The following is a 27,635-nucleotide window of genomic DNA, read 5'->3' as shown; positions in this document are numbered from 1 at the left end:
TTTGAGCTGACTTGGGCAGAAGCTTGAAGTCAACTAAGAACAGACAGTGTACAGTTCATGGCAAACTCCGCCTTTCACTTTATTTCAGGATGTTAGTGAATGATCATTGGTAATTCAAGTGTGGATCACATAAACACAGTGCAGAATGTGGAAAGCAGAATTAAATAAGTAACACACTGGCTATTAATGCCAGAGTCTTTGAATATCAGGTCATAAATATAACCAATATGATGAGCAAGCACACCTCATATTAATGATTCTCAGTTCCTATGATTAAAAAAAATATTAAACTGCATTGCAACATTCTGTCATATCATACACGGATACATGCAGTGGGACAGTACTGGGGTATACACAGTACAAGGTCATGGCTCAAGCTGAAGGTGAGAGGGAAAGTGTGGAACGAGAGGTTTTTACATATGTGTGTACATCTGATGGTATTGTCCATTGGGGTCAGGTTCATTATGTGGCTGCTGGGTATGTCTACACCAGCTTGCATAACACCCCACACTGCCTTTTCCCCATAAAGATCTACTTCTGCATAGAGTAGAAAAGAGATGGTGGTAAAAAACAAAAAAAAAAAAAAAAACAAAAAAAAACTTCAAATTCTTTGAGTTCCAGCCCTGGTGTCCATATTCCACTGTAGACACCTGAAAATATTAAGAACAACTTAAAAATCTGCTTGGTTATAAAGTAGAAATAAATAAAGGTTAAAGCCTAAAGTTAGTGGACACCTCTTCTTTTGTTTAATATTTTTTGACAGGAGTGAGGACTGAGTCCTGGGCCTTCACCCTGTCTTACAAAGCAGCCCTTTTTATTTTTTTATTCGGAGGCAATGTTTCACTGAGTCACTGAGTTGCCCAGGCTGGGCATGAACTTGTGATCCATCTGCCTCAGCTGCCCAGAGTGCTGTGACTGAAATCTGCTGTGATCAATGGGAAAAGGAGAAAGCTTTCAAAAGTTAAATGGAGACATTTGCCAATTTTAGAAGTGAGCCTTCTATTTCAGCAAAAGGCACATTCATAGAAACCTCAATTTAAGTCAAGGTTGTCTCCTCCCTGGTCTACTGGGAGAAGGGTTTCTGTCTCAGCCACTCCTGCTGAGAGCCATCTGGAAAGGGAATGAGGAGTTCCTGCAGAGGCTCAGCTCTGTCACTGTCTCCCCTCCTTGCCATGGTGCAGCGCCTCACCCCTTGCTCCATCCTACGCTCAAGCATGTTGGGCTAGACTCGTTTGGGGAGTACCCACCTGTTCCTAGCACCCACATTCCTGTGCACTTGGGGCTTGTGTGCGCCTCGGGGACCGCAGCTGTCTCAGGGCAGCGTCTCCATACTGGATGCCTGAGCCCATTCTTTCCGGGTCCAATTCACCTGAGGACCAAGGGAGACTCCTTTAGAAGAATGGTTATGCTTCTGAGATCCCCCAAAACATGAAGTGAAGCGAAGCACACACCATGCCTTTATGCTACTGTGTTGAGGTGAGGATAAATGACAAAGTTCATGTGAATAGACATTAAATATCTCTAAAAGAGTGCACAGTGCTGTGATAATGGCTGGCTTCAAATTTGGGGTGATTGGAGACAGGAGAGGTGGCACTGGAGGGAGATTTTTCTACTATATACTCTAGTACATGCTAAATTTGGAATTCTGTGAGTAGAGATGTGTGCGAAATTAGTCAATTTAAAGTTAAAAACACAGGGCCGGGGGTTTAGCTCAGTGGCGTAAGTGCCTGCTTGGCAAACACGAGGTCATGAGTTCAATCTCCGGCACCAAAAAAAAAAAAAATTAAATTAAAAACACAGAGATACCTCTGTTCATTTACTAGGTAGGTAAAACTGTACTCTGACAACACCCCTGTGACCCTGGCTTGTGTAATGCGCCTCTCTGTGGGAGGAAAGGTGATGCCTGCACTGAGCCTAGTTGCTGACGTGCCAACATACTGCCCTCTTAGGGAACTCATATCTCATACCCTCAGCCTGTGTGAAATGACACTGAGAGGTCCCTCTGTGCAGGCTGGTTGTAACAGCAAGGTGCTGGCCAAAACCCAGATGTGTGCAACAGGCCAGTTCTGTAAGTCATGGGGAAACACACACAGAACATTTCATACCACATGTGTGACCCCCCTCTAATCCTGGAGTTAGTTGTAAACGCAGGTGTACGAAAGCTCCTGACACAGGCTTGTGATGATTTGTGGGTGTATGTGAAAGAGCCAAGGCCTGGCAGCTAACATGTGCTTGGGTCTGTGTAACAAAGGAAAAGAAACAATGATTTCTAAATCCCATGGATATAGGGTTCAGCAGAGTTCACTGTACCTGGTGGATGTCAGACTTGTGGCAGAGAGCATCCACAGTGCCACACCAGGTGTGGCTGAGGACTAGGATTTCTACAGGGTGCCAAGAGACCAGGGCACAGTTTGGGTGAGCACCAGCGACCATAAGCCGAAGCTCCAGGTCTTATCTGAGAACTGAGGGTTGCTTCTGCTTCCTCAGTTTCTCTACTGCCAACCCCCATCATCTGCCCAGCTGCTCCCTCTTCTAAACATGCAGCTACTTCCTCTAGGAAGCCCTCCCTGGCAACCTCTGTGCTTGAGCTAGGGAAAGCCCCCTCTTCCATGTTGACCTGGAAGCCTGTATTGCCTCTTGATCACTCCAACTTATCCTGAGATTAGTGCTGTTTTTAATTACCTGCCAAGATAGACAGTTTCCTGAGGGCAAAGGCTGCAGTTTACTCAGCTTGACAAAAGACAGGAGCTCAGACACTTAACTGCATGAATTAAATGGTGAATGCGCACGTGTAATTCTGGCGAAATGAACCTAAATATCATCTCTAGTAAATTGCAACTACATAGCCCATTGCTGCCTACTACTGTATTTATTACAGTAGTAATAAATACAATAATGTATACTGCAACTGAGGTGTATTTAGTTAGCTCAGAAGTTACTTCCAACAGCATGGCTGCTGGTGCCCAGTCTGCAGTGACCATCCTTTTATGTTCTGCTTGCAACTTCCTCAGCCCACACAGCTTGCCAGCCCTGCAGGACTTCTGGTCCTGCAGATCAGCATGCTGACAGATGCCACCCAAGGCCTATTTTTTTTTTTTTTTTTTTTTTTTGAATGTGATGGGCCTCAAAGAGACTCAACTCTAAGAGTACACCCTCCCACCAAAACCCTCCTCCCTCCTGGCTGGGCCCATTTTCTGTGGTAGCTGCAAAAGCCACACTGGTAAGGGGGACTCAAATCTCAGCCATAGGACTTTCAAGCCCATGAGAGGAAGGTGAAGAGAGGGTGGGGCCTGCTGTGCTTAAATTCATTAAAAGGTGATGCTAAAACAGAAGAGTGTCTACTGAGGGGAGAGATTTACCTGATTCGATTTTGTTAAGTATTTTTCTTGCACACTGCACAAAGGCCTCTTCTACATTCTCCCCTGTCAGTGCACTTGTCTCCAAGAACATCAGCTCTAAAAGCGACATCAAACAAGACACAGGCCACATTTAGAAGATGATCTTAATATCCAACTACTAACAGACTGCTCAGCATTTTCTTACAATAGCAGAGAAAATGTAATTCATGGCCTATGGCCATCTGTTTCAATAAATACAGAACCAATACTATATGTAAAACGTTAGCATTGCTAAGCTGTCCCTGAATAGTAACAATCACCTTGTGCTCACCCCTATCTGGGGTTGAGCAACAGACTCCACCTGGTAGTGGTCACCAGGGATAAGGCTGGCTACAGAGAAGCACCAATGTCTATGTGTATGACAAACACCACACACAAGCGTTTATGCTTTCTAGGGCACAGAGATGTTCTTACTTGTGTTAATGCTTCTTTAGCCCCAGAGCAGCTGCTGACCCAGAGAAAGGTGTTCTGGCTCATTTGGGAAAAAAGTCATTTCTCTGGCCTCTGGTCCTCACTGGCAAAGGTCATTCCTCCACCCTGTCTCCTCTGTTGCCACATTCTAATCAGCTCTTCAAAAATGAACCCTAACCTGCTCACTACATGTTTACTCTCAGCAGAAAATCCGTTAAATCGTAAGAGCAGGTTGGGGTCTTAAGAGCCCAATTAAATACTGACACTAGGATATTCTAGTTCTTGGTTAACTCTCAAAGATAAAGTTATATAAAATGTCTGAATCTTTATCATTCTTTTATCCATAAGCAAGCATTAACTTTATGTGACAGTCTTGGGTATTTTCTGTGCAAATTCAGAGAACTTTCAGTTGCTTTTTTTTTTTGATACTGGGGATTGAACCCACAACTTCACGCTTGCCAGGCAGGTGCTTATGCCACTGAGCTATATCTTTGGCCCAATCACATAGTACTATGACTTAAATGGTCATTTTTTTGGTACAGGGATCGAACTCACAACCTTGTGCTTGCCGGGCAGGCACTTATGCCACTGAGTTAAATCTCTTACCCCTTCAGTTGCTTCTGAATGTAAGTAAAATAAAGCCAGTAAACCAAATGTCTCTTCAACTTGCTACTTAAAGTGACTATGTCATCAACATCATTTCAAAACAGATTTGACAATGCTCTAACCCAAAACCTCATATTCAGAGACCATGGACCATTAAGGAATGCTAATACATTTGCTTTTATCTGCACAGTAACTTGTAGGCAGAAGGCAATATACTGAACATAGGCTGGATATGCCTGAATTTATAGTGGAAATTCCACATCTCTGAAATATAGTTTAATCTCAAAACTCAAGATATCTTAAACCCCAAAAAAATGCCATGGGCACAGATCTGCCCTTGAAGAAGGTCACTTGCCGTTCTCTTGCGCGAACCTGGAGGCTTCAAGGAAGGTGACTTCCCGGTCGGTGTCCAGGTCCTTCTTGTTCCCGCAGAGGATGATGACGATGCTCTGGCTGGCCAGCATTCTGGCATCTGTTAACCAATTAGTAAGCGCATTGTAGGTTTCTCGGCTGCGTAACATAAGATTGTGAAAATAATACATGTATTTTATAAAACTAGCAACTCTTTCCAGTCACTTGCACTATTCACAAGCCTTTTCAACAATTCAGGTCAGGACAACAGCACCCTCCACGTAACTTAAGCACCTTGAATGCACCTTGATGCCAGAACCACAGGATGTATGCAACAGAACATGAGGGTCCAGAAGGAAAAGGAGGCCTACATCTCTAACCCACGAGTACCTATTGCACTCTGAGTGAAGGAGGCCAACACTGGACCCTGCTACGCCATTTAGTGGGTTCTGGAACTGCTGGTGCTTTGTCTCACAAGAATGCATCATGCAGACTTTCCTTCCTAAGAACTTGGTGACGATGACTACTTTTATCTTTCTTTGCCATGAAAAGCCTGAGGCCTAGAGACACCAAGGTCACAAAACAGCCACCAGTAAAGCAGGACCTGACCAGGTCTGTCCACCTCGGACCAAGTATCTGCCATACTAACGAGCAGGCACTCCTGAGACCTTGGCAGGACAGGCCTCATACTGCCAGAGGGGCCAAAGCAGAGGGCTGGACTGAGAGCTGCCATCTCCTCTTGGATGTCCTAAGTGGCTATATGGTGTTCTCTTCCTAGATGGTTCTAACTAAGAGGACAACCTCAACAGTGCCCTGGGAATGCATACATTTAGGATGGTGCCACAAATCCTAGGTCAAAGCTTTCTGTTCTTCGAGGACAGAATGTTCTATCACTTATACTATTTCCTTCTTTTGAGACAAGGTCTCACTAGTAGTCCAGGCTGGCCTTGAGCTCACTCTGTAGCCCAGGCTACACTTTGTAGCTCAGGTAACTCACAACAATCCTCCTGCCTCAGCATGATGAGTGCTGAGATTACAGGTGTGAGCTACCATGTCCTGCTCATAACTCACTTTTGGAATTTCCGGATGCATAAAGTTTTGTGGACTTTAAAGAATATGTGTGGGCACCATGTTAAGAGATGCAGTGAAATAGGATTGCTGTATCAATCTCAAGCCTTACAGATACTTTGCTCTGTATGGTAGAATAGTGGCTGGAATCAGATCAAAGCCCTCTAAGACACATAAAGAAGGGCTGAACGACTTTCTGGGTGCTACCTTATGCCCACTCATGAACATTGACACATACATGGGACCTCACCAACACTGGCCTCCAGAATGGAGGGTACCGAGTGGCCTCTGCCGTGGGGAGCTGGCATTACCTGGTGATGTCATAGACAAGGAGGGCCCCGGCCGCCCCTCTGTAGTAGCTTCTTGTCACAGACCTGGAAGAATTGCATGGGTTTCACTTTCAACCAGTCAGGACCCTTTACTACAAAAACCCACCTTCCCATGGAAACACCATGCTTCCTCTGTAACCATAGAGAAGACCCTGATTCAAAAGAGACAGTACTCCTGATCCCTGCATTTGTGTGAGACATTTTCTGCTGGAAACTGTGTCAGAAAAAGTGGTAAGAAGTAGACATTAGGCTAGGACCAGCAAGGTATCCCCTAAAGTGGGGCAGTTCAAGTGGACTATCCATGAAATGGGAAAAGGAGGCTAAGGTATGTGCACGTGATGAGACCTCCCCTACCCCAGGTGAGCACAGACACTCAGCAGGGTCCTCACTCTTCTGTGGGGACCACCATGCTGCATCTATGATGCTCCTCCACCTCTTCCTTTTTTCATTCCCAACTCCACCTGTCTCCATAAAGGGCTCAACCTCAAGGTTTGTTTTCATGCAACATTTCTTCCCAGCATTACCAACCTTTCAGATTCCCCCCAGTACCAAAATGGAATTCCCTTTGGTGCCTCTCATTTCAAGAAACAGCACACAGATTCTCAACTTGAGCTACAGGACTCTTTTTTGGGCGTGTGTGTGTGGGTGATATAGTCTGGCTAAGGTTGGGATTACAGGAGGGCACCACCACTCCTGGCTCCTACTTCCTTCTTTTGTTTTATTTTCTTGCTATGTAGTTCACACTGCCTTTATTTGTTTATGTAGCTCAGGTTGTCCTCAAACTCACAGCAATTCTCTTGCCTCAGTCTCCAGAGTGCTGGGATTACAGGTGTGTGCCACCACACCCAGCTTCCCATATACTTCTTACTTTATTTTACAAAGATTTGAAGATGATTTCTTATATAAATTATTCAAGTCTACAAATGTAAGTATCTGAAAATATTTTTTGAATGTATTAAAATTTTTGCAAAAGGAATTTTGACCAGTGTAACACACATACATAGTTTTTGGTGGTGGTTTTGTTTCATTTGTTTCTAAATTGCTCAGGCTGACCTTGAACTTCTGATCCTCCTGCTTCAGCCTGGGATTACAGGTGTGCCCCATCAGGCATGGTTCTTACACACATACATAGTTTTAAGGTAACACGTTCCTTTGTGTCCTTAAAAATGACACAGACATCTGCTTCCCTCTGCAGAAGCTCTGAGCCCTTAGTTTTTCTTTTTGTGATGGTTGAACGTGTCAGTTTGAGAAGTTCTGTTAAAAGAAGCTTAACTAAATTGGCTCAGCAACTCGACATCCTATGGTGTGGAGGAGCCACTAGGACTGTACAAAGGGGAAATGAGGAAAGACAGATCTGCTTCTCTTTCTTTGGAGGACCACCAGTCTTTGCCTTCACCTTGGATATCATCTTGGCTTCAGTGCAACTCTTCAGCCTGATGGCGTAGACTCTACAACTTTCCCTGGCAGACCCATCAGCCTCCTGATAAAGACTTGCACAGGCCACTGCAGTAAGTTTGAGACCTTGGACTGAAACCTTCAATCTCCAGTGTGCGGACACCCTCTGCACTCTTTCTCATCCAACTCTGGGGTGACCATTGTAAGGCAATCTTGTAAATTCCTACACATTTGTATATCTTGTGTTCTATCTGTTTCTCCAGTAAAACACTGATATACTTTTATTGGATGATGAAGTCAGGAAAGGATGTGTGCTGAGCACGTATGTACACACACTTCTGGGCATGAGAGAGACACACACTTACAATGATAAGCCTTACAGTCTTTTCTGGCATTTGCTCCTGTAGTTCTATAAAATGTCCTGAAACTCTGAATTACAAGTCTTGGAGTTGACTGTGCCCTGCATTGGCAATCTGAGGTCACTCGGGGCACATGCTGGATTCTGTCCTGGCCCTTCTTTGCAGTCTGCTCTGACCTTGCACCCTGTAGGCCTCATCACTTCTTCTGGGCTGTGTCTCATCCTGGCAAAAGCAGGTGCTCTAAGCTAAAGCAGTGAATGTGAAACAATTTGGTTTCCTCCTGTTCCTGCCCATCTGAAAGCATTCTGCTTTTATGCTTATACTTAATTTACAGTTGGGCTGTGTGTGCAATGTCTGAAGGTATCCTTCTGAGTTTTTGGTGTTTTTAGTTCCTAGTGTTGCTATTGATGGTCCAATGCAGTTCTAATTTCCAATATAACATGTGACTGTTCTCCCTGCTTGATGCTTTTCTGGGTTTGTGCGTCATCCTGGTGTTTTGACACTGCACACTCTGGCCTGGATCTTTTTAGAATGTTGAGCTCCATCTTGCTTTTGTGTGGGTTGCAGGATGCTAACCAAGCAACTGTCCTCATCAGCAGTGTCCTGAAGCCATCATCCTAAGCACAGCTGCAACTGCACTGTCACCTAAGAGCAGAGGACAGAATGTTCTGTGGGATGTATGCCATTCATCACAATGTGCTTCGTTCAACAGAACGACCATCACATGAGGTTAAAAAAAATTCCTCCTTAGAAGGGAGATACAGAAAAATGTGTCTGTACCTTACTCTGCCTCCATTTCAGTCTGAACGCATACCGTGGATGCACAGTGCTATGCTCCTGACAGTGAGTTGGGCTTTAAATTCCAGGGCCTTACTGAGGCTCTATGGTGACCTTTAGGATCAGTGCTGCATGCAACTAAGCCAAGGTTTAGCTGTCGTATCTGTAAGAGCTTCCAGAGTGGAATATCTGAAGTCATTGCTGGGGCGGGGAGGGTGTTGGGGGGTAAGACCCTATACTGTGAAAAAATACAATTAATTCTTTTGAATATTTTTATCAAGTTAGAAGAAAAGCTACCTGAATCGTTCTTGTCCTGCTGTGTCCCATATCTGTAACTTTACATATTTACCACCAACGTTTATTATCTTTGAACCAAATTCCACTCCTATTGTATGATTTGAATCATCTTTGACTAAAAAAGAAAAACAAGAACAAGGTTTTTGATTTTAGGACATTAGCATAACAGGTTTATACATTTATATAAATAACAGAATTAAGGGCTATACCAATTGAAAATGCAGTTTATCTTAGCTTTCCCTTTCTCCAAAATGCCCGCTGATAAAAACCATTCACTATTTTAAGTAAAATACAATAAAGTTTTTCCTTCAAGTCCCTCAACATGGTACATTTGAAGGAAGTGGCTGATTGAACCAGAGATATCCAGGTACCCACTACTGAGAGCTCACATGATGATGGCCGATAGCACACCCTGCAGGATGCAGGGTCCAGCAACAGGCAGGGCACCTGGTCTACAATGAGGTGGTGACTTCCAACTGTTCTGGAGGACAGGTGTTCTAGAGCAGAAGTCCTCAATCTTTTGGCACCAAGGACTGGTTTCAAGGAAGACCATTTTCCCACAGATCAGGGTTGGTCGTAGATGGTTTCAGATGATTCAAAGGGGTATGCAATGTGCAGTTTACACTTGGGTTAATGCTCTTAGGAGAATCTAATGCTGATATGACAGGTGGAGCTCAGTGGGACTTCAAGCCATGAGGGAGCTTCGCTTGATCCCTGGTGCTCACCACCTGCTGTGTGGCCCAGTTCCAACAGGACTAGGGGCCCCTGCTCTAGAGGAGAGGTGTGCAGGCTGGGGTGAGAAGCAGGCTAGAGGTAGGCTGCCAAATACAACATGGGTGACAGACTCAGCAGTAACCAAAGGTCAAGAACATCCTGGTTGTGACCCAGCCATTGAAATAAAATAATCTGTCCCTTGTCACTTCTGGAACATTTGTGGCCTCCAGGGATTCCAGAAGGAAGGAAAGGTTATCAGGGCCTGCCTGGTGGCCTTAGGGCATTATTTTTGAAGCATTTTTTTTGTCTTTTTCTTTTTTATCGGTACCGGGGATCAAACTCATGGACTGCCTGCTTGCAAGGCAGGTGCTTATGCCGCTGAGCTAAATCCCCAGCCGTAGGGCATTATTTTTGAAGATCTGGCAACATGTAAAGAGCCTTAGCCCAGGAAGGACTGGTTTCATTTATTTATTTTTTTTGTGGTACTGAGGATTCAACTCACAACCTTGCGCTTGCCATGCAGGTGCTTATGCTACTGAGGTAAATTCCTGGCAGAAATGGTTTTAGAGTCTACACCAAACCTGGTCATTGAGCAAGAGACCCAACTAACACTTTACTGACAGAAGTAGAAATTTTATTTTCATCACCACCCTCTGCCAAGACTGCTTGTATTATCTCCTTTACTGAGGTGCTGAGACATTCCTGTTTCCGGTATATTTCATGAAGCAAAGTTACCTTTGTTTGCGTAGGTCATTTTCCAATTTCTCCCAGGATCATAACATTGTTTATTTAAGGGTCTTTTAAGCTCACAGCCACTGGGGTCTCATACAGTTTGGAGTAAAGAACCAGCCTCATTTACCTGGGCAACACCCATCAATGGCAGCCAGCCTTCCCATCTTGGTGTAGCACCAGCAAACCAGGACAGAGCACAGCAATGGCCATAGGGCATGTGGATCTGAAATGGTCCCTGGGGCTTGTCTGGCTGCTTCATCAGCAAATAAGACTCCTGCCTGGGCCTCCCTTTGCTAGCCTACCACCATTATATCATCATGTAGTATCAGGAAAACAACTATATACTGAACCATTATTGAACTGAAATGCTAACTCAATAAAAATTCAATCATATAACTGAAAATTTAAAAACATAAAATTTTAAAGTTATTTAAAAGTGCTTTTAAGCTATGACTTTTTTCCTCTGGAAAAAAATGGGTTTTACTGTAAGCAAATCTAAGCTTCAGCACATTTCCACCAGACATGTGAATGAATGGCTACTGGGGATCACTTACATTTTTTTTCAATAAACTGATGGAGTAAGCAAGATTTGCCAGTTCCTGCATTTCCAATAACCAAGAATTTAAACAAGAAATCTGAAAGACAAAGAGAAACTGTGAAAAAACACCTTTAAAAAAAGTGTTATGCATTTATTCTTCACAAAGTCACAAAAGACAATGATCATAAAATTTAATAAAATCCTATTGTTAATGTGACACAGATAACAGGTAACTGAATATTTTGTGAAAAAGACAAAACACATGTTGATTTACCTTTTCACATTTGTGTAGTTTTGATATTCCACTCACATGTTAATTCAGTGATTTTTCCAAACTGCACTCTTTGGCAGCTGTTCCTGAAGCTGGAAGGTTAAAAACTATTTTCATAATGAATAAAATTGGTCCCTGCTAGCCATGATTCAAAGAAATCTGCATACTCAGGTGTAAGCAAAATTAACCTAGAGACTTCAAGTGTTTTCTGTACAAAAGAGTTAAGTCTAGTTATAGCTACCTTTGAAAAGACCACATCGTTTTTTCTTTGAGGTACTGGGCCTTTGAGCTCATGGCCTTCACACCAAGCTATATTCCCACCCCTTTTAACTTTGAGATAGGGTCTCTCTAAATCACTAAATTATGGAAGCTCAGCTTGAACTGCAATTGTCCTGATTTGGCCTCCTACAGTGCTGGGATTACAGGAGTGTATGATGCTTAGAGGACGTCTTTCTTTTCTTCAAGTTAGTTGTGAGCTGGGCATGGAGGATCACCCAAAGTATACAATCAGTCTGGACTACATAGTGAAATCCTGTTTTAAAACATCAGAACAACAACAAAAGAAAAAAAAGCCACCCCCCCACCAAAAAAAAAAAAAAAACAAACCAGGTATGAGTCTGTTTGCCCCATGGATTTGTGTGGTTGCTTTTATTCCCTCCTCCCTAGCTTATGAAGAGGACAGCTCAGGCCAACTTCAGGTCGGCACACTGAGTGTGCAATATGGCATGTTTGGTGTCCGTGTGGAGAGTTCTTCATTTCTTCTTTATCAGCTGTCATACATTTGCTTTGGAATACCAGTTTGCAAAATGGGAATACTGGATTTCCAAGCTGGAATTAGTTAACTATGAAGTAGAATCAAGAACCCCTCACTGCCCTCAGGGCTTCCTTTAACTGAGAACTCCAGCCCTGCTTAGCTGGAGGCAGCACACCACAGCTCTCTCCCCCTTGCCTACCCTGGCGCCAGCCCTGACCCACACAGCTGGCCCCTGCTGCCCACTGTTCTGTGGCCACAAAGGCTCCACAGGTTCCCCTGTGTGCACACTGGATAGCATCACCTCCATATTCCTTCTTGAGAGCTCCCTGCCTTGGCTGCTTTTCCCCCAGTGATGCTGCTCAGAGAGCTGCTAGTGCCCAGCTGGCCCTGTTAGCTGTTTCTCAGGACTACATCTGCCCTGGAGGCTTCAGCCTCTGTGACCCCCAAAGGATATCCAAGTGGTTACAGGCAGTTAGACTTACAGAACAGTGTGCAAGACTATCGATCATAAGATACAGAGCTGTAAGACATGTCAAGCAAAACCTGACAGAAGGGGAAGGACAAATGGACAACCCCCAATACCTGAAGACCTTGCCATGAAGTGAAAGGTGGCCCTAGGTTTGGCAGTTTTGTGTAAAACAACATTTTTCTACTCCCAAGCATTTATCTCACAGGCATGAAAGGTTCAGGTTCACATGGACTCCTATATGAATGTTGGTAGCAACTGTGCTCAAAGTAGCTTTAAACTGCAATCCTTAAAGACTCCCTTGGGCAGGCAGAGGCTGAGCTGAGGCTCACACTGAGGAAGACTGCTCTGCATGAAGGAAGAACAGGCCCTTAGCCTCCTACCTGTGGTATATGCCTGGTTGGTATATACCAACCACGATGGTGGACTCTAGCTGCATCACAGTGCCAGGACGGAAAGGGACAGCAGGTAGAACCTCAGGTGATGCTTTTGTGATTGACACCTGTGACTACTCCCTAGACCCTAGAAGTGTGGCAGCTGCCACACCAAGGCATCATGACAGCAGAGAGGGCTGGAGGGCCAGGGCAGAGTGGGTAGTTTACAATTGATGCTAGGGATGGTCTTGAGTTTTCAAGAAAATGATGTCACCTTCAGTGATGACATTGTGCTGCCTTCTTGGGACAGTGATGAGACAGATCAGTCTTCCCAGCTTCTTTAAGAAGCACTCTGATTTTAAGATTCCCAGAGGTTAGAGGAAAGTCATGTCACAAGTCTCCTCCTGGGAGAAAGAGTTGGTGCCGGGAGGCATTGTGGTATGGGTGGAATGGAGTCATGAGGGGAAGGATTCCTTGTTTCTTGGGTCTAGGGCAGTGATGGTGAACCTCTTAAATGACAAGCAGTCCACTGTGGCATGCATGCCACACTTCCGCCACCACTGTGCTAGAGTTTGTGATACCAAGACCGAGATAAAGAAGGTTCTTGAAGAGGAACCAATGTTGAGATAAAATGTGAGCTGCAGATTTAGAGATTAAGCTGAAAATATATGTGAGCTGGCATGGCAGGGATTTTGGGCAGCAGTTATTTAAGGGCCAATCACAAAATGAGAAATGAAATACTCAAGGCCACTAGGGAGAGAAAGTGTCCTAATTACAGTCAACTGAAGTGTGAAGCCAGATGCTGTAGATGAAAAATACCAATAGCTTCTTGGAAAGCTCTTACAAAAAGTGTGGCTGTGATGGGAAGAGGAGATGGGGAATGCAGAGTAGAGGTTACTCCACAGGATCAGGAAGGGGTGGAGAAGATTCGATGGCCTGTAATGTGAACGCAAGCATCTGGGCACAAGCTGATACTTCTTTTGAGATAAGAGGGGTTGGCGAATGCATAGCAGTGAGAGCAGTCTCCTTCTCAGGCACTCTCCTCTCTACCTCCTAAGGAGGTTCCAAACTGCTGATGTGCAGAGCAGGGGAAGAAAGGGCTGCTTAGTGCTACCTAACAAGGGCCATGGGCAGAACCCACACACCTGAATGGGAGCAATGAGAACGGATAGAGAGAGCCTGGGAAGCAGTGGAAGAAGAGGTGACGCGGAGGAACCTTGAAGCCAGGTGCCAACCAACTCGCTGCATGGTGTCTAGGCACCAGATCTTTGGGAATGGGGACAGAGCAAGATGCACAGCAGAGGACCTGCTAAAGGAGAAATAGCCCTGAAGTCACAGATGACAGCAACACAAAGAGGTTGGGGGCACAAGACAAAAGAAGACACATTCTTCAGGTGACAGAGAGGCACAATGCCAGAGAGAGGCTCGATTAGGAGAGTCAGTAAGTTTGGGCATGGAGCAAGTGGCCTGTGGAGCACAGGGAACAAGAAGCAGAGAGGAGCACAGGCAGTGTTCTGCAGAGGCAGCCAGGCGAGCCGCTGTGTGTCTGCACCAAATCCAGCACTGACATGTAGGACTGGACTGTGTATCTGTAGCTCAGATTCCCAAACCTGTGACTGCCAGGTGCTCAATGAGGTTGGCTGATGTGGGAAGAAAGAATCTTAGCAGTGGGCTTGGCCAGCTATTCAATATCAAAACTAGCATTTCTTATTTGCTTTCTACTTGATGCAATAATACCTACAAATACTATTATTCTTCTAAGTGGAAAACTGCCCAGAAAAAGAAGCTAGTTGCCAGCACAGGAGATAGATAACATAGATAAAGAGGCCTAATGAGCACAGCAGCCCTCAAACAGGAAACAAGTTTTGGCTGCTGGGTTTGATTTAGATTTACAAAAGGATAATTTCTGCCAACTACTCTATTTAGAAATAGGGGTAAGTAGTTTATCAAGATGTCCTATAGAATACTCCAACTAGGGCCAAGAATACAAAAACAGAAAATGGGAGGGGAGGGAGAGAGAGAGAGAGAGAGAGAGAGGGAGAGTCTGGTGCACGCCTCCTCCTGCAACCTGCGTGGCAGACAGGCAGGTGAGCAGTGAGACAGGACAGGGCAGTCCTGCCGGCTCACCCTCTCCTCAGCAGCTGACCCTATGACATGGGCTCCAACACACTCAGAGCCTCTGCCTCACTGCCTCTTGAAATCTACCTTGTAAAGGTATAAAGGTTCCACCCTGATTTCTGCTGGGGAACATTTAGATCACATGCAGAAGACATGGTCAACCAGCGTGTGCATCGGAGTGACAGTTTCCAGGGTGGGAATCTGGGTCACGTGTGCATGGATGCAGAGGGAGTCAGCCTCTGGGTCAGCTCTGCCGGCAGGGACCCAGGTTCATGGCACAGCAGTCATAGGGACAGGCATGGAGGCAGTACAGACAACCCACCTCTGCCTGGTTTACACCCCAGCTTGGGCACTGCACCTGTTTTCAGCAGATTTCCTGGTACAGGGTGGAGACAGGACTGTAAGGTGATGCTAGCATTCTTAAGCCAGATCATGTCCAAAATGCGCACCAGAATGCCAATGCCACATGGAAGCTAGCGACAGCCCTGCCTGTGGGAAAACATGGGCAGTTGTACTGCAAAGAGCACATGCCAGAGGAAACAAGTGGGTCCCTGTCAACCCACACAGCTTTCATACCTGCAAGCATTTAAAGGAACTTGTTTATATAATGATATACTATACTGTAATAACCATCTTAACCTGCACAGTTTTACAAGCATCTGTAGTATGTAGCCTCTGTGATTTAAAAAGATAATCCAGAGTATGAACCTCATCCCATGCAGATGGGTAACAGGTACAATGTCCTAGGTCATGAACATATTTATGATGAAATTGCCCAAGGTACCAATATGAAAGTGGGGAAGCAGCCACAGTCAGCAAATGACTCTCTTCTTTTTTCTGGGTATCATCACAAAGTGGCTCTAAACAGGGATGTTAGTCTTCAAAATGTCAAAAGATTTTTAGCTAGTTCATAAAGACCTAAAATTAAATACAAGTACATGCTGTTTGCAAAATAACAAGGGAAATAGCCACCTGCTTATTTGGAAGCAGACAGATGTAATGGAACATCAGGAGGATACCCACTGGTCCATTCTGAGGTGGTCACAGCACAGGACACAAGCAAGTGACTACACAGGTGCCATCTCCCTAAAGACCCAACATAAACTGGGGTTCCCAAAGCCCTAGCACAAGAATGACTGTTTAAGCCAGCAGTTCTAGTTTCTTGCCCTCACAAGAGCGGATTAGAAATTCAGGCTCAAGTCAAGCAGTGCAAGGGCAGTTGGACCTGCCCTCATAGCCCAGCCAGGAGAGGGAAAGATTTTCATCTCAGGAATGCAGGAGAAGCCTCTAGTTCCTATGGGTCATAATGAGGAAGCGCACTCACACGGCACACAGCAGCCATTTTGCAACCATGAGGAGAGAGGCGAAAAGAATTTAGCTCCTTGTTTGTATGTTGGAGTTTCTGAATCAACAAACCCTAAAATCTCCTCTCCAGTTACTTTAAATAACACATTTTCTTATTATTTTAGGTATTCTGAGTTAGGCTTCTGCCACTTGCCAGATGAAAACGTTCTGCTTGGCAAAACCACCAAGAATAAAGCTGGGTGTGGTGGCACACGCCTGTAATCCCAGCACTCAGGAGGCTGAAGCAGGATTGCAGCAAGAGTTCAAGGCCCCCTGGGATACACAGTGAGTTTAAGGCCAGCCTGAATTACAGTGAGCCTCTGTCTCAACAAAACAAAACAAAACAAAACAAAACAAAACAAAACAAAACAAAACAAAACAACCAAGAGGAACAGTCCATTATCTATGAAACAGAAAAATCTGTTAATCTTTAATGTTTTATTCAGGGTCATATTAAATCAAAGTATAATTACAGGACTGATAAGTAGACTAAATTTAGAACAAGGAGAGTTCACTCAACAAACATTTAATAACTGCTAGGGGTTGGATTTAGAAGCTGGTCCCAGTGCAGTAATGTTCGGAGGCAGGAGTTTTAGGAAGTGATTAGATCATGAGGGCTCTGACCGCATCAGTGTACTGACGAGCTCACAGTTTGAAACACTGTGCTGGAAACTTAGACGATGGGGTTTTTAGGAGGGTGGGCCCCTGGAGACGTTTGTGGGACTATGTCTGGAACCCCACTATGCACACCTCCTGGCGAACGCGAGGTGAGCAGCTTTTCTCTGTCCTACATTCTACCATGATGCTCAGTTGCACCTTTGGTCTGGAAATAAAGGAGACAACAGACCATGATGGAAACCCCTGGAAACCTGATCTAAAATAAACCTGTCCTCCTTCAGCTTGACTGCCACAGTGAAGGGAACCTGACGAACAATAATGACAAAGCCAGGAGTCAGAACATATAGTGACCTTGGACTCAGGGCACAACAGATTTGTCTCCCCAGGCTCTGGGTGTGGCCACCCCAGTAGTGTGTAGATGGACCATGCCCAGCCTGCCATGCATTCTGTCATTTCCATGGATGACCAGTGTCCACCTGCTCATCACACTCTCTCCTCAGCCACGAAGTGCCATTCAGTACTCAAGTCAAGCATGACAGCTTCAACAGGGGCCTCTGAAACATGCCTGTGAAGTCCGTGTGCTGGTTTTAGGTTTGAATTCTCAGAGGGACATTTATTTTACTATTTTCAAGCTCTGGGTGGATGTCTATGTCACTTCTTCTGTCCACACAAGGCAATGCAGAGAAGAGCTTTAGTTAGGCTTAGGGTTACACTCTCAGAATGCAAATGACTTTTACCACATAGAAAATACTAAACTGGGTGTGGTGCTGCCTGCCTGTAATCCCCAGGCAAGAGGATTGTAAATTTGAGGCCAAATTGGGCAATTGAATGACTCAGTAAGACCTTGTCTTAAAATGAAAAATAGTAACAAGGGCAGAGGATGCTCAGGAGGAAGACTCTGGGTTCAGTCTCACCCCCCCCCAAAATTGGGATGTCCTGGTTATTATGGATCTTTGTTTCACATTCTAGAACAGAAAGGCAAATATATCAACTCCCAGAAGGAATCAAATCTAGCCTCTTGCAGCATTTGCTGAGGCTAGCTGTGCTCGGGAGTTTTCAGAGTCAGGACAAAAGGTCACCCCTGCCAACACTGGCTTCCAAGGAGCTTACAGCTTACTCTGAAGGAAAGATTTACTCTGATCAGAAGGGTTGACTGAGCTGCAGCACACACTCACAGAGCCCCACGGGCAGTGCCTAGGCACCCTTACTCTGTGAGCACCGCCACAATACAGGTCAGGCAAGCAAACAAAACACAGTTGGAATGTTACATACAGTCTACATATATTTCTAGTTATGACAAAGGAGAGAGAAGCTTTGTTCTGAAATCCTAATTGCTTTTCTGCATGATTAAAATTTTATATTTAAGAAAACGATAAACATCCCCATAAAATATAGCCTTTCATTCATAATTTATTAGCATTTCATGATTTGTCCTTTATCACATCTAAATTTTGTTCAGTCTTTTTTTTAATTTTTATTTTAAAGGGGGTAAAATTAAACACAACAAAACAGAACAAAATAGGACATAAGAAAGCAATGTAAGAGATACAAATTTCAAAGCTAGACCTGAGTTCTTCACTATCTATCATATTTGTCTCTTGTTTTCTTCCAAATAGTTGTCCATGTCTTCGCCTACAGAGAATTCATACAAAACAACATAGCATAAAACTGATCCAACGGAATGAGGAAGGCGTTTTTAGGTCTTTAGAACCGACAATAGGGAAGTCACTAATGACTGTCAGAATTTCTTGTTCTCTTCAAAATAGCTGTCCATACTTTCATGTATATTGAAGTTCAACAAAACAAAACAGGCTAAAGTAACACCATTAATTAGAACAAAGCAAAACAGAGATAAAAGTATTTGCCTTCAAAGACATGGTAGAAGGAGATCCCCCTATTTGCTACATTGCCTATGATCAACCTCTCAAGGGATGTCCCGATTACCGATTACCGGCTCCCACTTGCTAATTGCAGTGGGGGGCAGCAGGAGAGATGTGATGTTTGATTCTCAGCCCACACACTGCAGAGCTGCTCACAGTGGAGGGGGGGTGTTTGCTTGGTTTCCCGGAGCTCCAGGTCCTAGCATGGTGTGGGTCCCAGGAAATGCCGGTGACTTCCGGCCTGGGCCACTACAGCCTGCCACACTCACAGCTGCTCACGGGGGTGGGGGGGGGTGGGGGGGGGTGGGGGGGGGTGGAGGGGTACTGCTTGGTTTCCTGGCACTCCAGGTCCCAGCATGGCACAGGTCCCAGTAAATGCCTGGTGGCTCCTGTCCTGGACCACCGCAGCCTGCCACGCTCACAGCCACTCATGGGGTGGGGGTGGATGGGTGTTTGCTTCGAGCTGTTTCTTTCTAACAAATTGACTATTTTACCGCCTAAGTTCTGAAATGCCCAACAGACCATAGAGAGACATCTCTTTAGGCTCCTGCTTCAGCATCAGGAAACTGCTGGCCTTGATTCAGGGCCAGATGTTCAGTCTTCTTAAGACAACTTAAATTGCAAAAGCAGAGCACCCAAGAGAAGTAGAAAGATCAATAGACTAAGGCCTCAAAGTATTGTCACAGAGGAACTTGTCATTTTGGGTGGTGTGGGATTGTGCCTTCCTGTAGCATAACTCTGAGCTTGAGGTACCACACTTGGCATCATGCACTTAACTGTGTTGGCCAAATCCCTGGTCAACATAAACTTTTACTGGAGTGCCTGAAGGGAATTTCAAAGGAAGAAAATGTGAAGATATATGAGGTTTATTTGACTTATGACCTATTCTCTAGCATAGTAGATTTGTGTCATTATATCTATTGTTTAAATATTGTTACCTTGTATGTCATTTTAAAAATTACTTTTATTAATTAATTAATTTAAAAAAAATTTTGAGACAGGGTCTCGTTATGTAGCACAGGCTGCCTTGAATTCTCTTATGTAGCCACGGCTGGCCTCAAACTTTTGGTGACCTTCCTGTCTCAGTCTCCCCCAACTACTGGGATTACATGCATGTGTCACTACACTCATGTCATTTTAGACTTTATTCCATATTCACAGAATGACACAAATATTAAATATTATTCTAAAGTGCACAATTCACTGCTGAAATCAGACCAGCACAAACTGCAATTATATTTGAAGATGACTGCTACATTTTGACACAGTTTACCCCTCCAAAACTTATGCTGGATTTTGGTCCCAACATAAGGCTATCGAGAGGTGGCAGGACCTTCAGGCAGTGACAATTTAGTGCTTCAAAACGGGATTGATGCCACTTCTGTGGGACTGGGTAATCCCAATGCATGAGTGCTGGGTCTGCAGGACTGTATTGAATAAAGCCAGACTGCCCTTCACATCTGCGTTTTCCTTACACACCCACGTGCCCCTTACCAGAACCATGCTTGGGGACTCCCCAGCCTTCAAGAACCCTGAGCTAAAATAAATCTCTTTTTAAAAAACTTACTCAGTCTCAGGTATTCTGATACAGTGACAGACAACAAACACAGATAGTATCAGAGGACTCAAGGAGTCCAGAGGCTTCTTGTGAACAATTTCAGTAGCAGATTTCTAGTGGAGTTATTGAACAGGGAAAAAATGTATCTTAGCAGTCTGACCAATCTCTACAGGACAGTTTAAAAGGAGAAATTCAAGGCCAGTGATTTATCTCAGCAGCATAAGCACCTGCCTGGCAATCATGAGGTTGTGAGTTTGATCCCGGGTACCAAAAAAAAAAAAAAAAAAGAACAGAAGTTTAAGAAATGACACCAACTTTCTTCTCACCCTAAACAAATATTCAGAGCAAGGATCACCAATACACTTGCCTGAAATTATATACGGTAAAAGTGATTTTGTAATTTTTTTCAGTGCCAGCGATCAAAGCTAAGGCCTCATTCAAGTACTCCACCACCAAGTTATAACCCAGCTGTAGAATACTGACTTGTGAAAGAGTTTTGGATAATTCTACACAAAGTGTTTTCAAGATGCTTAAAGCCAAAAAAAAAAAAAGGCAAAACAGTACTTAACAGAAGAGATACTATTATTTTAGCTAGAAGTAATTTCACATGTGCTACCATGAAATTGTTTTCCCAGAAACTCAGGTATCTTTGGAAACATTTACATAAATTATGACTTTCTGGCAACACTTTAAGTTATTAGAAGTCTGAATCTCAAAATAAATTTTACCAAATCCCCTTTCTAGTCCTACTGGACCAAACCGCCCCTCTTTGGGTCCAGGGAGCTTACTCATCCTATGAACCAGGCCTGCAGAAGTGGCCTGAGGAGGAGAGAACCACACCTGCCAAGGAACTGAAGGAGAAGGGCAATGCAACCTGTTCTCCTGATTTACGATCCAGGAAACTGGTGCCAGTTTAACTTTCCTTGTTCTCTTCTAGGGTAAACAGTAACTCTTGAGAAGGCACCTTAAAAGACTTAGCAACCAGCTGGACACAAGAGATGAAGGAGGATATAAGGGTGATCTGGCTGGCTACGTGGTGGCCCCTTCCTCCCTCAACGCTCCATGCATGTCCCTCCAAAAGCTGTGTGCTAAGCGGAAGAGGACGACTAGCTCCCATAGAGGAAGACCATTCCTCAGTCAAGGGTACACAAGTAGCTGCGCTCCCCTGCTAGAACCTTCAAACAAGCTCTTAGAAGATGAGGGAGAGGAACAATTAAAATGGGTTTTACCTTTCTCTCCAAGGCAAATGCATACACTGAAAAAGAAAAGAAAAAGCAGGAGAGACTACAAGGTTTGGGACGCACTGTGTTCAGATCCCTTAGGGCACCAAGATAGAGTGGGTAGGGAGGGAGTTAAAAATAAGATTCTTAGTTTGAGTGAATGATGAAACTTGAAATGTAAGTTCAGAAAGTACCCTTGTGTCAGAGGTGAAGTCACAGGAATGGACTGGGATGCTTTATGGTGCAAATGGCTGTCACAGTGGTCACAAACCGGTTTTCAAAGTTGTCTGGCAAGAAGCTATAATATAGTACAGTGTCTAGCTACTCAGATCCACCCTCACCCCAGGACCTAGGTGACAGAATGGGGGCCTCGGAGCATCCCTGTGTGTAAAGCACTGATGCATGGTTCCCAGACTTTGGTTCGCAAAGTGGTCACCAATTTTCAGTGAGTGAGAAAAAGAGAAACACAGACCTTTACAAGCATAGACTTATTCAATCTAAAAAACATTCCTTTTCCTGATGTTGTATGCTTCCTTTGTTGACACTGTTAACATGTCTTGTCATTTGTGCTATCTACATGATGGTACTTAAGTGATTTTTCTGACAACTTATTATACACTTTATTGGCAGCAGGCGACTTAACTCTAATTTTCTTTCCTGAGATATCCTCCTCACTCTCAAGTCTAAATTTCAAAAATTATGTTTCTATTGCCACCCTCTTTGGAGTCCCTGGGGGTCCTATCACAAAGGAACATAAGATGGGTGGCTGGGAGCAGAAGTGTACTCCCGTATAGGCTGGAAGTCTGAAATCAAGGCTTGAAAGGGTCAGGCTCTGTCTGAAGGCTCCTAGAAAAAGCCTCCCTGTCTCCTTCTACTGCTGGTAGCTGCCAGTCATTCTTAGGCTTCTCGGCTGGCAGCTGTGTTATTCTAATCTCAGCCTCCATCATCACAACCCATTATCCCTGCATGTGTCTGTTTGAGGTTCCTTTATCTCATAAGGACACCAGTCATTGATTTAGGGCCTGCCCTAATCTAGCGTGACCTCATCCAAGCTAATTACATCTCCAAAGATCTTATTGCCAAATGCTGTCGCATTCACAGGGGTTAGCATTTGAATAATTTTTAGAGTACACAATTCAACCCTTAACATGCTACAAGATACTACATATTTAAAAGACAATACCCTGATAACTCTCAAAATTATACCAACTACCAAAATACTTGTTCTCAAAATGAAGCATAAATGAAAATTCTGAGGTATATACCATAATAAAAATGACCATGTGATCAGCAATTAGAGTGGTACTCTTCTGTTTCCCAAACCATTCCCAAATGTATAAACTAAGGTGTCGAGATTTCTCTTTGATTTTTTCCCCTACTGTCAAACTTTCTTAGCTCTTTGATTTTTAGAAGAATGCCTTGCCATTCCCTATCACATAAGAGTTTAGCTCCTTTCTGGATGTCACTGCTTGGTGTCAGGAGCTACATGAGGATGACTGGTGATTCCCTAGGCCTGAGGTTCCTGAGGTGCAGCCCCTCAGGATGCACTGGCAAAGCTGACCCAACAGGTTGTGAGAACATGGGACTCAATATGGCATGGTTTCAGATGAGTGACATTCAGACCCAAGATTTCAATACGGATACTGTTGTATCAGTTTAACATTCTAATTTTGTATTACACTGTAAGTTCTCTATTATATTATAAAGTACTGTTTTCAGGTGGTTAGTGGTTTCAGAGCAGAAGTATGTGGCGCACTGCCAGCCCATGGACAGAGGCACAGGCCAGTGAGCAGTGGATGCAGCTCACCAGCAGCACATTGAAGGCACTGGCTGGTATTCTCCATCACATCCCATCAGGTGACAGAGCCTCCTTTCATAGGAGAGAGAATGTGAGCCAGGGGACAAAGAAACCTCAAGGTTAAGCAAACAGTCCTCCATAGCTAGAAGGAGAATGTCTACAGGGAGGAGTCCTGACTGCTGCTTTGGGGAACAATGCTGTGCAAATATAGCCAATGGTAAATGAAGGTAACAGCTTAGGCCTCAGTTTTGGGTGAGTTTTTTACTTTGGATTGGCAACATCAACAGCTACACTTGCTCTTAATATGTATGTATGTATGTATTTATTTATTTTTAGCTTTTAGTTTTTAAAATTTCCTCTGCTGGAAAAAAGAATGAAGTTCTGATAGTAAAAGTAAAAACATATTTGGAAAGTACCCAGGGTAATGCCAACAGCCACAATCTTATGACCCAAGTTCCAACAGCTAGTCTGTGATGCTTACAAGTTCAGCTGTGTCTGTGGTAAGGTACAGGTGCCAAGGCAATACTGCTTTATAGCACAAACCCTTGTCCCCAGAGCTCTTCAGTTCTCTGACACGCACCTTCCTCACCCCCCATGCTCCTGGTCAGGTAAAGAAAAAGTCTAGGGTAAGCAGCAGGCTACAGGGCCTGCCTGTTCTGCTGGTGACATGTTCCACTGTGGTTCTCTGTAGAACCAGACCATGTGGAGACTTGGGGGATGCCTAGCACTCTGACAACAGGGGTCTGAGAAGTCAGCAGCTCTCTGCAGGGTTCCTTAGGCTTCTAGAGACAGACATCATGCCTTAGGGTCACCAAGAGTCATGGTGGTGGGTTAGGCATCCTATATACCTTGTACAACACCCTTAACAGTTCCTATCCCCTCAAAGGTTAATCCTCTCCATAGCTCCTCAGTGGCTTCCTCCCACTCCCCTGGCAGGGTCTACCTGGAGTCTCCTTTATCACACACTTGTACGGACCACATTCCTGTAGAAATCTTGCTTGGCCTTTCAATTTTCATTACAACTAGAGTAGCACTCTATACCTCGCTGGACTGTAAACTCCACAAGGCCAGGGAAGGGTTTGTGGTGTTTCTATAGGGTTCAGAGCCTTTCGGGGGCACTGGCCTGACATGTAGGAGCAGACAGCACATGCCCCGCCAGCAGGCAGGCCAAGATGGCCTGAGCTCCACGTGCTGGACTGCTGCTTCTTTCTGGGAGTATCACACCCCAAGTCTGAATCTTTGTCTGAGGGTACACAAATGAAAGATTAACTAGGGAGGGATTGGCAAATGTCACTCAATCCTAATACTATCACACAGTGGGGAAAAGAGCAATACAATATATGCATTGGGAAAGCTTTCATTTATCCAAACAAATATCTGTCCTGCACATCCAGGTCTGGGTACTGCAGGGGAAACAAAGATAAAGCAGGTCTTCCAAGGTGTGTAAGTTCATAAATCAGAGATATGTCATAATGCAACCAATCAAAGGCTAAAATCAGAGTGTGAACAACAGAGAACATAAAGGTCTCCTGAGCAAGAGATGGGCTAATCTACCATTAACTCGTTGTGATCCTAGTGCAATGAAAGGAATTCCAAACCAGGAAAAAGCAAACAACCGACCTAGAAGTACCCAGAAATAGTGGTGGCCCTAAGCCTTATTCCCCCCTCGCGGAGACCACTGCGATTGAAATCACATCTCCACATCTGGTACTGGCTTCCCCAACCTTGAGCTATTTAAACTAAACCCAGAAAGGAAAACAACGCCAGGATAGAAATGCCAGGCAAAAGCAGGAGGAAACTTGAAAAAGCAGGTCGTCAGCGCTGCGCACGGTCAGGCGTGAACCCGAGTACTGGCACCTCAGACCCTGACACCCCTATATAAAAAACCAGCAGTCACCGCAGACACCGACATCCCTGACACCCTCAGATCCCGGCTAGGACCCCACGCCCCCGAAACCTACGGTTGATCCGGGTCCCTGACACCAGGCGATCCCTGCTCCCGATACCTTAAGATATCGACACCTCTGAATCCCCCACACTCCAGCGATTCCCAATACCAGACCCCGAACCCCATCTCCCGGCGCCGTCCGACCATCGAGATCCTGGCCCCTGATACTCCGAGGCCCAGCGCGGCCCGACTCGACCCCGTTCCAGCTCCCGGCCCTACCGTAGGTCTCGGACATGGCCGTCTGCGACATCCTGCTGTCTCGGCGGGTCTGTCCCGTCCGGTGGGAGCCCACAGGGGACCGAGCAGCGGACCGGGCTCAGAGCCAGGGCGAGCGCCGGGCCACAGGATGCGGCCCAGCGGGACTCGGCTCTGCGCACGCGCAGAAAGGGGGCGGGGCCGGGAACCAGGGAAGGCGGCCTGGAGGTCTGGAGGACGCGGTCAGCCTCACTACGGACCCCAGCCGGGCCAGCTACCCGAAGGGTTGGGTCGCTGCCACGGATGGCGGGGCGCGGCCGGAGGCAACCCGTTTGCCCTCGCAGAGGAGCGAGGCCGCGTGCAGCCGCACCGCGGGGCTGTGGGGGTGGGGTACTGTGCGTTCTGGGAGCTGCGCCCGGCCCGGGGGCGTGGCTCAAAGTCCGGTCCCAGTGTTTGGGTTCTGGGAACCAGGCAGTTCAAAATCGCCTTCCTAGGGAAACACAGAGGTAACCTTTTACTGGAAATTGAATTTTGATTGGTAGTTTGGTCCATCTGGGCGTGGTCAGGGCCACATCAAGTCTCCTAAGACCCATCTTAATAGCATCCTAAAACCATCCTGGGCTAAAGCCCCAGGGCCTGGGCTGTGTGGAAAAGACCTGCCCTTCCATTTTCCCGTACTCAGTCAGGCTCCACTGACAGAATTGCTTCGGACTTCCCTAGTCATTGGCTCCGTAGTACACTCTTCCTTTTGATTCTAATAGCAAATAAATGTTTTTGCTTCTAAGTCACAGAGAAAGACCTGTGTTGAAATGTGAGAGCTTTCATTACCTACCATTATTTTGTATACAAATATGCTTCTGTGATTCAGATATTTTGTTGTTTTCCAGTGGGGCTTTCTGCTCCCTGCTTGATTTAGGCTCTTGAGTGCTGTAAAGAGCTTTCCATCCAAGAGTCTTACAAATGAAACAATGTCTGAGAATGGGAAGAAGACATTGTCACATGAAGACCTGTTCATTCTTTTTTTTTTGACCTGTTCGTTCTTGAGCTCCAATATTTCTTCCTGTTTTTATAGGCAGCTGAGTTATATAGAAATGTTATAGGCAGTCAGACAGGGCCAGAGGCCTTTTAGAGAGCCAGCACAGGAGACCAGATGTCTTGTGACCCTGGAGACAAATACTTGCCTCTTTGGGTTGAGTCCCAGGAGAAAATGCAAAACAAATGCAAACACACCCTAAGTATAAACATCAGGGATTGATATTCTGAATAGGGATGGAACCACCATCCCAACCCCCTACAGGAAGAGTCACTGTTCAGTAAGAATTCCTGCTCATTATGTGACTTGCTTCCCCATTTGTCCCTGATTTGGTCAATTTTACTTGAACAATTAAACTTATTGATTGACCATGGTTCTGTCCCACCTCATGCCCATTTGCCTTTTTCCCATTTGGACCCATCTCTTTATAAAATCTCTAGAAAAAAAACAGGGTCCTTGGCTAGCCACTTGGAACCACTTCTATCTCTCTGTCAGACAGAAGCTTTCTTTCTTTCAATAAATATATTCTGCTCTTAACCTCTGTTGTTCCTAACATTCATTCTCTGATTTAGAGAACACAAATTTGTATCGGACATATAGTAGGTGGGGAGTTTCATCCCCTGTATCACTGCCACAAGCTCCTATGGCCCCAAAAGAATCCCTTGGTGGAGATAGTTTGTTAGTGACAGAAACTAAGCTGTGAGATTCCTGGAACCTACATGCGTGGAAGGAGTTAACATGTTGTCATTAAAAAAAAAAGTATGTTGTCATTTCAAAATTGCAAGCAGTTTTCTGTTTGGGGAGAAAAGAAGTCACCCTGGAAGATTCTTTGTTTTGAAAACAAACACAAAACCAAAAAAAACAACCACAGAGATAAAGTCATTGTCATACTTAGAATAGATAACGTGCGTGAGGAGGCATCTGAAGAAGTCAGGCTTCTTGGATGTCACATGAAATAGTCTGTATCTTAGTAACTTGAGTTTGTGCAGAAATATGTTTCCCCTAGCTATTCCTGGAGACTCCTGTGATTCTGAGGAGGGCTGTTGATCATGAAGAAGAAAATGTATTGTAAAATTAATTTAT

The 27,635-nt window shown here is 44.9% G+C and overlaps 1 protein-coding gene and 1 pseudogene across 2 annotated transcripts; both read right to left on the bottom strand.

The window, feature by feature from the left end:
• Nucleotides 1-49: 49 nt before the first annotated feature.
• Nucleotides 50-25,883, bottom strand: Rab4a (RAB4A, member RAS oncogene family). Of its 2 annotated transcripts, XM_005005220.3 has the most exons (9): nt 25,544-25,883; nt 11,250-11,338; nt 10,992-11,072; nt 8,992-9,106; nt 6,146-6,208; nt 4,771-4,887; nt 3,360-3,455; nt 1,248-1,369; nt 50-650 (listed from the first exon to the last, which is right to left on the bottom strand). In XM_005005220.3, exons 5-8 carry the CDS (start codon nt 6,156-6,158, stop codon nt 1,254-1,256), a joined length of 342 nt encoding a protein of 113 aa, XP_005005277.1. In that variant the 5' UTR covers nt 6,159-6,208; nt 8,992-9,106; nt 10,992-11,072; nt 11,250-11,338; nt 25,544-25,883; the 3' UTR covers nt 50-650; nt 1,248-1,253. The 2 variants fall into 2 exon arrangements, with proteins under 2 accessions (XP_005005277.1, XP_003473560.1); XM_003473512.5 differs by lacking the exon at nt 11,250-11,338 and having other exon boundaries at nt 4,771-4,925; nt 25,544-25,880.
• LOC111757887 (small nucleolar RNA SNORA2/SNORA34 family) lies at nt 19,262-19,390 on the bottom strand (annotated as a pseudogene).
• Nucleotides 25,884-27,635: the final 1,752 nt, after the last annotated feature.

The sequence above is a fragment of the Cavia porcellus genome, unplaced genomic scaffold, assembly GCF_034190915.1.
Source record: "Cavia porcellus strain 051 isolate PalLab524CR breed Dunkin Hartley unplaced genomic scaffold, mCavPor4.1 scaffold_13, whole genome shotgun sequence".
In the NCBI taxonomy this organism is placed as follows: domain Eukaryota; kingdom Metazoa; phylum Chordata; class Mammalia; order Rodentia; family Caviidae; genus Cavia; species Cavia porcellus.
The sequence above is the reverse complement of the archived record's forward strand: the minus strand, read 5'-3'. Positions and strand labels throughout refer to the sequence as shown.

Excerpts from the sequence above, each read along its gene's own strand:
- Rab4a (XM_003473512.5), bottom strand. The coding sequence starts at position 25,574 with ATGTCGCAGACGGCCATGTCCGAGACCTACG. Across the intron at positions 6,209-8,991 it reads GCAGGACAAGAACGATTCAG|GTCTGTGACAAGAAGCTACT; the intron begins GTAGCTTTTCTT and ends CAATTCTTCCAG. Across the intron at positions 4,926-6,145 it reads CTTGTCTATGACATCACCAG|CCGAGAAACCTACAATGCGC; the intron begins GTAATGCCAGCT and ends TATGTTACGCAG.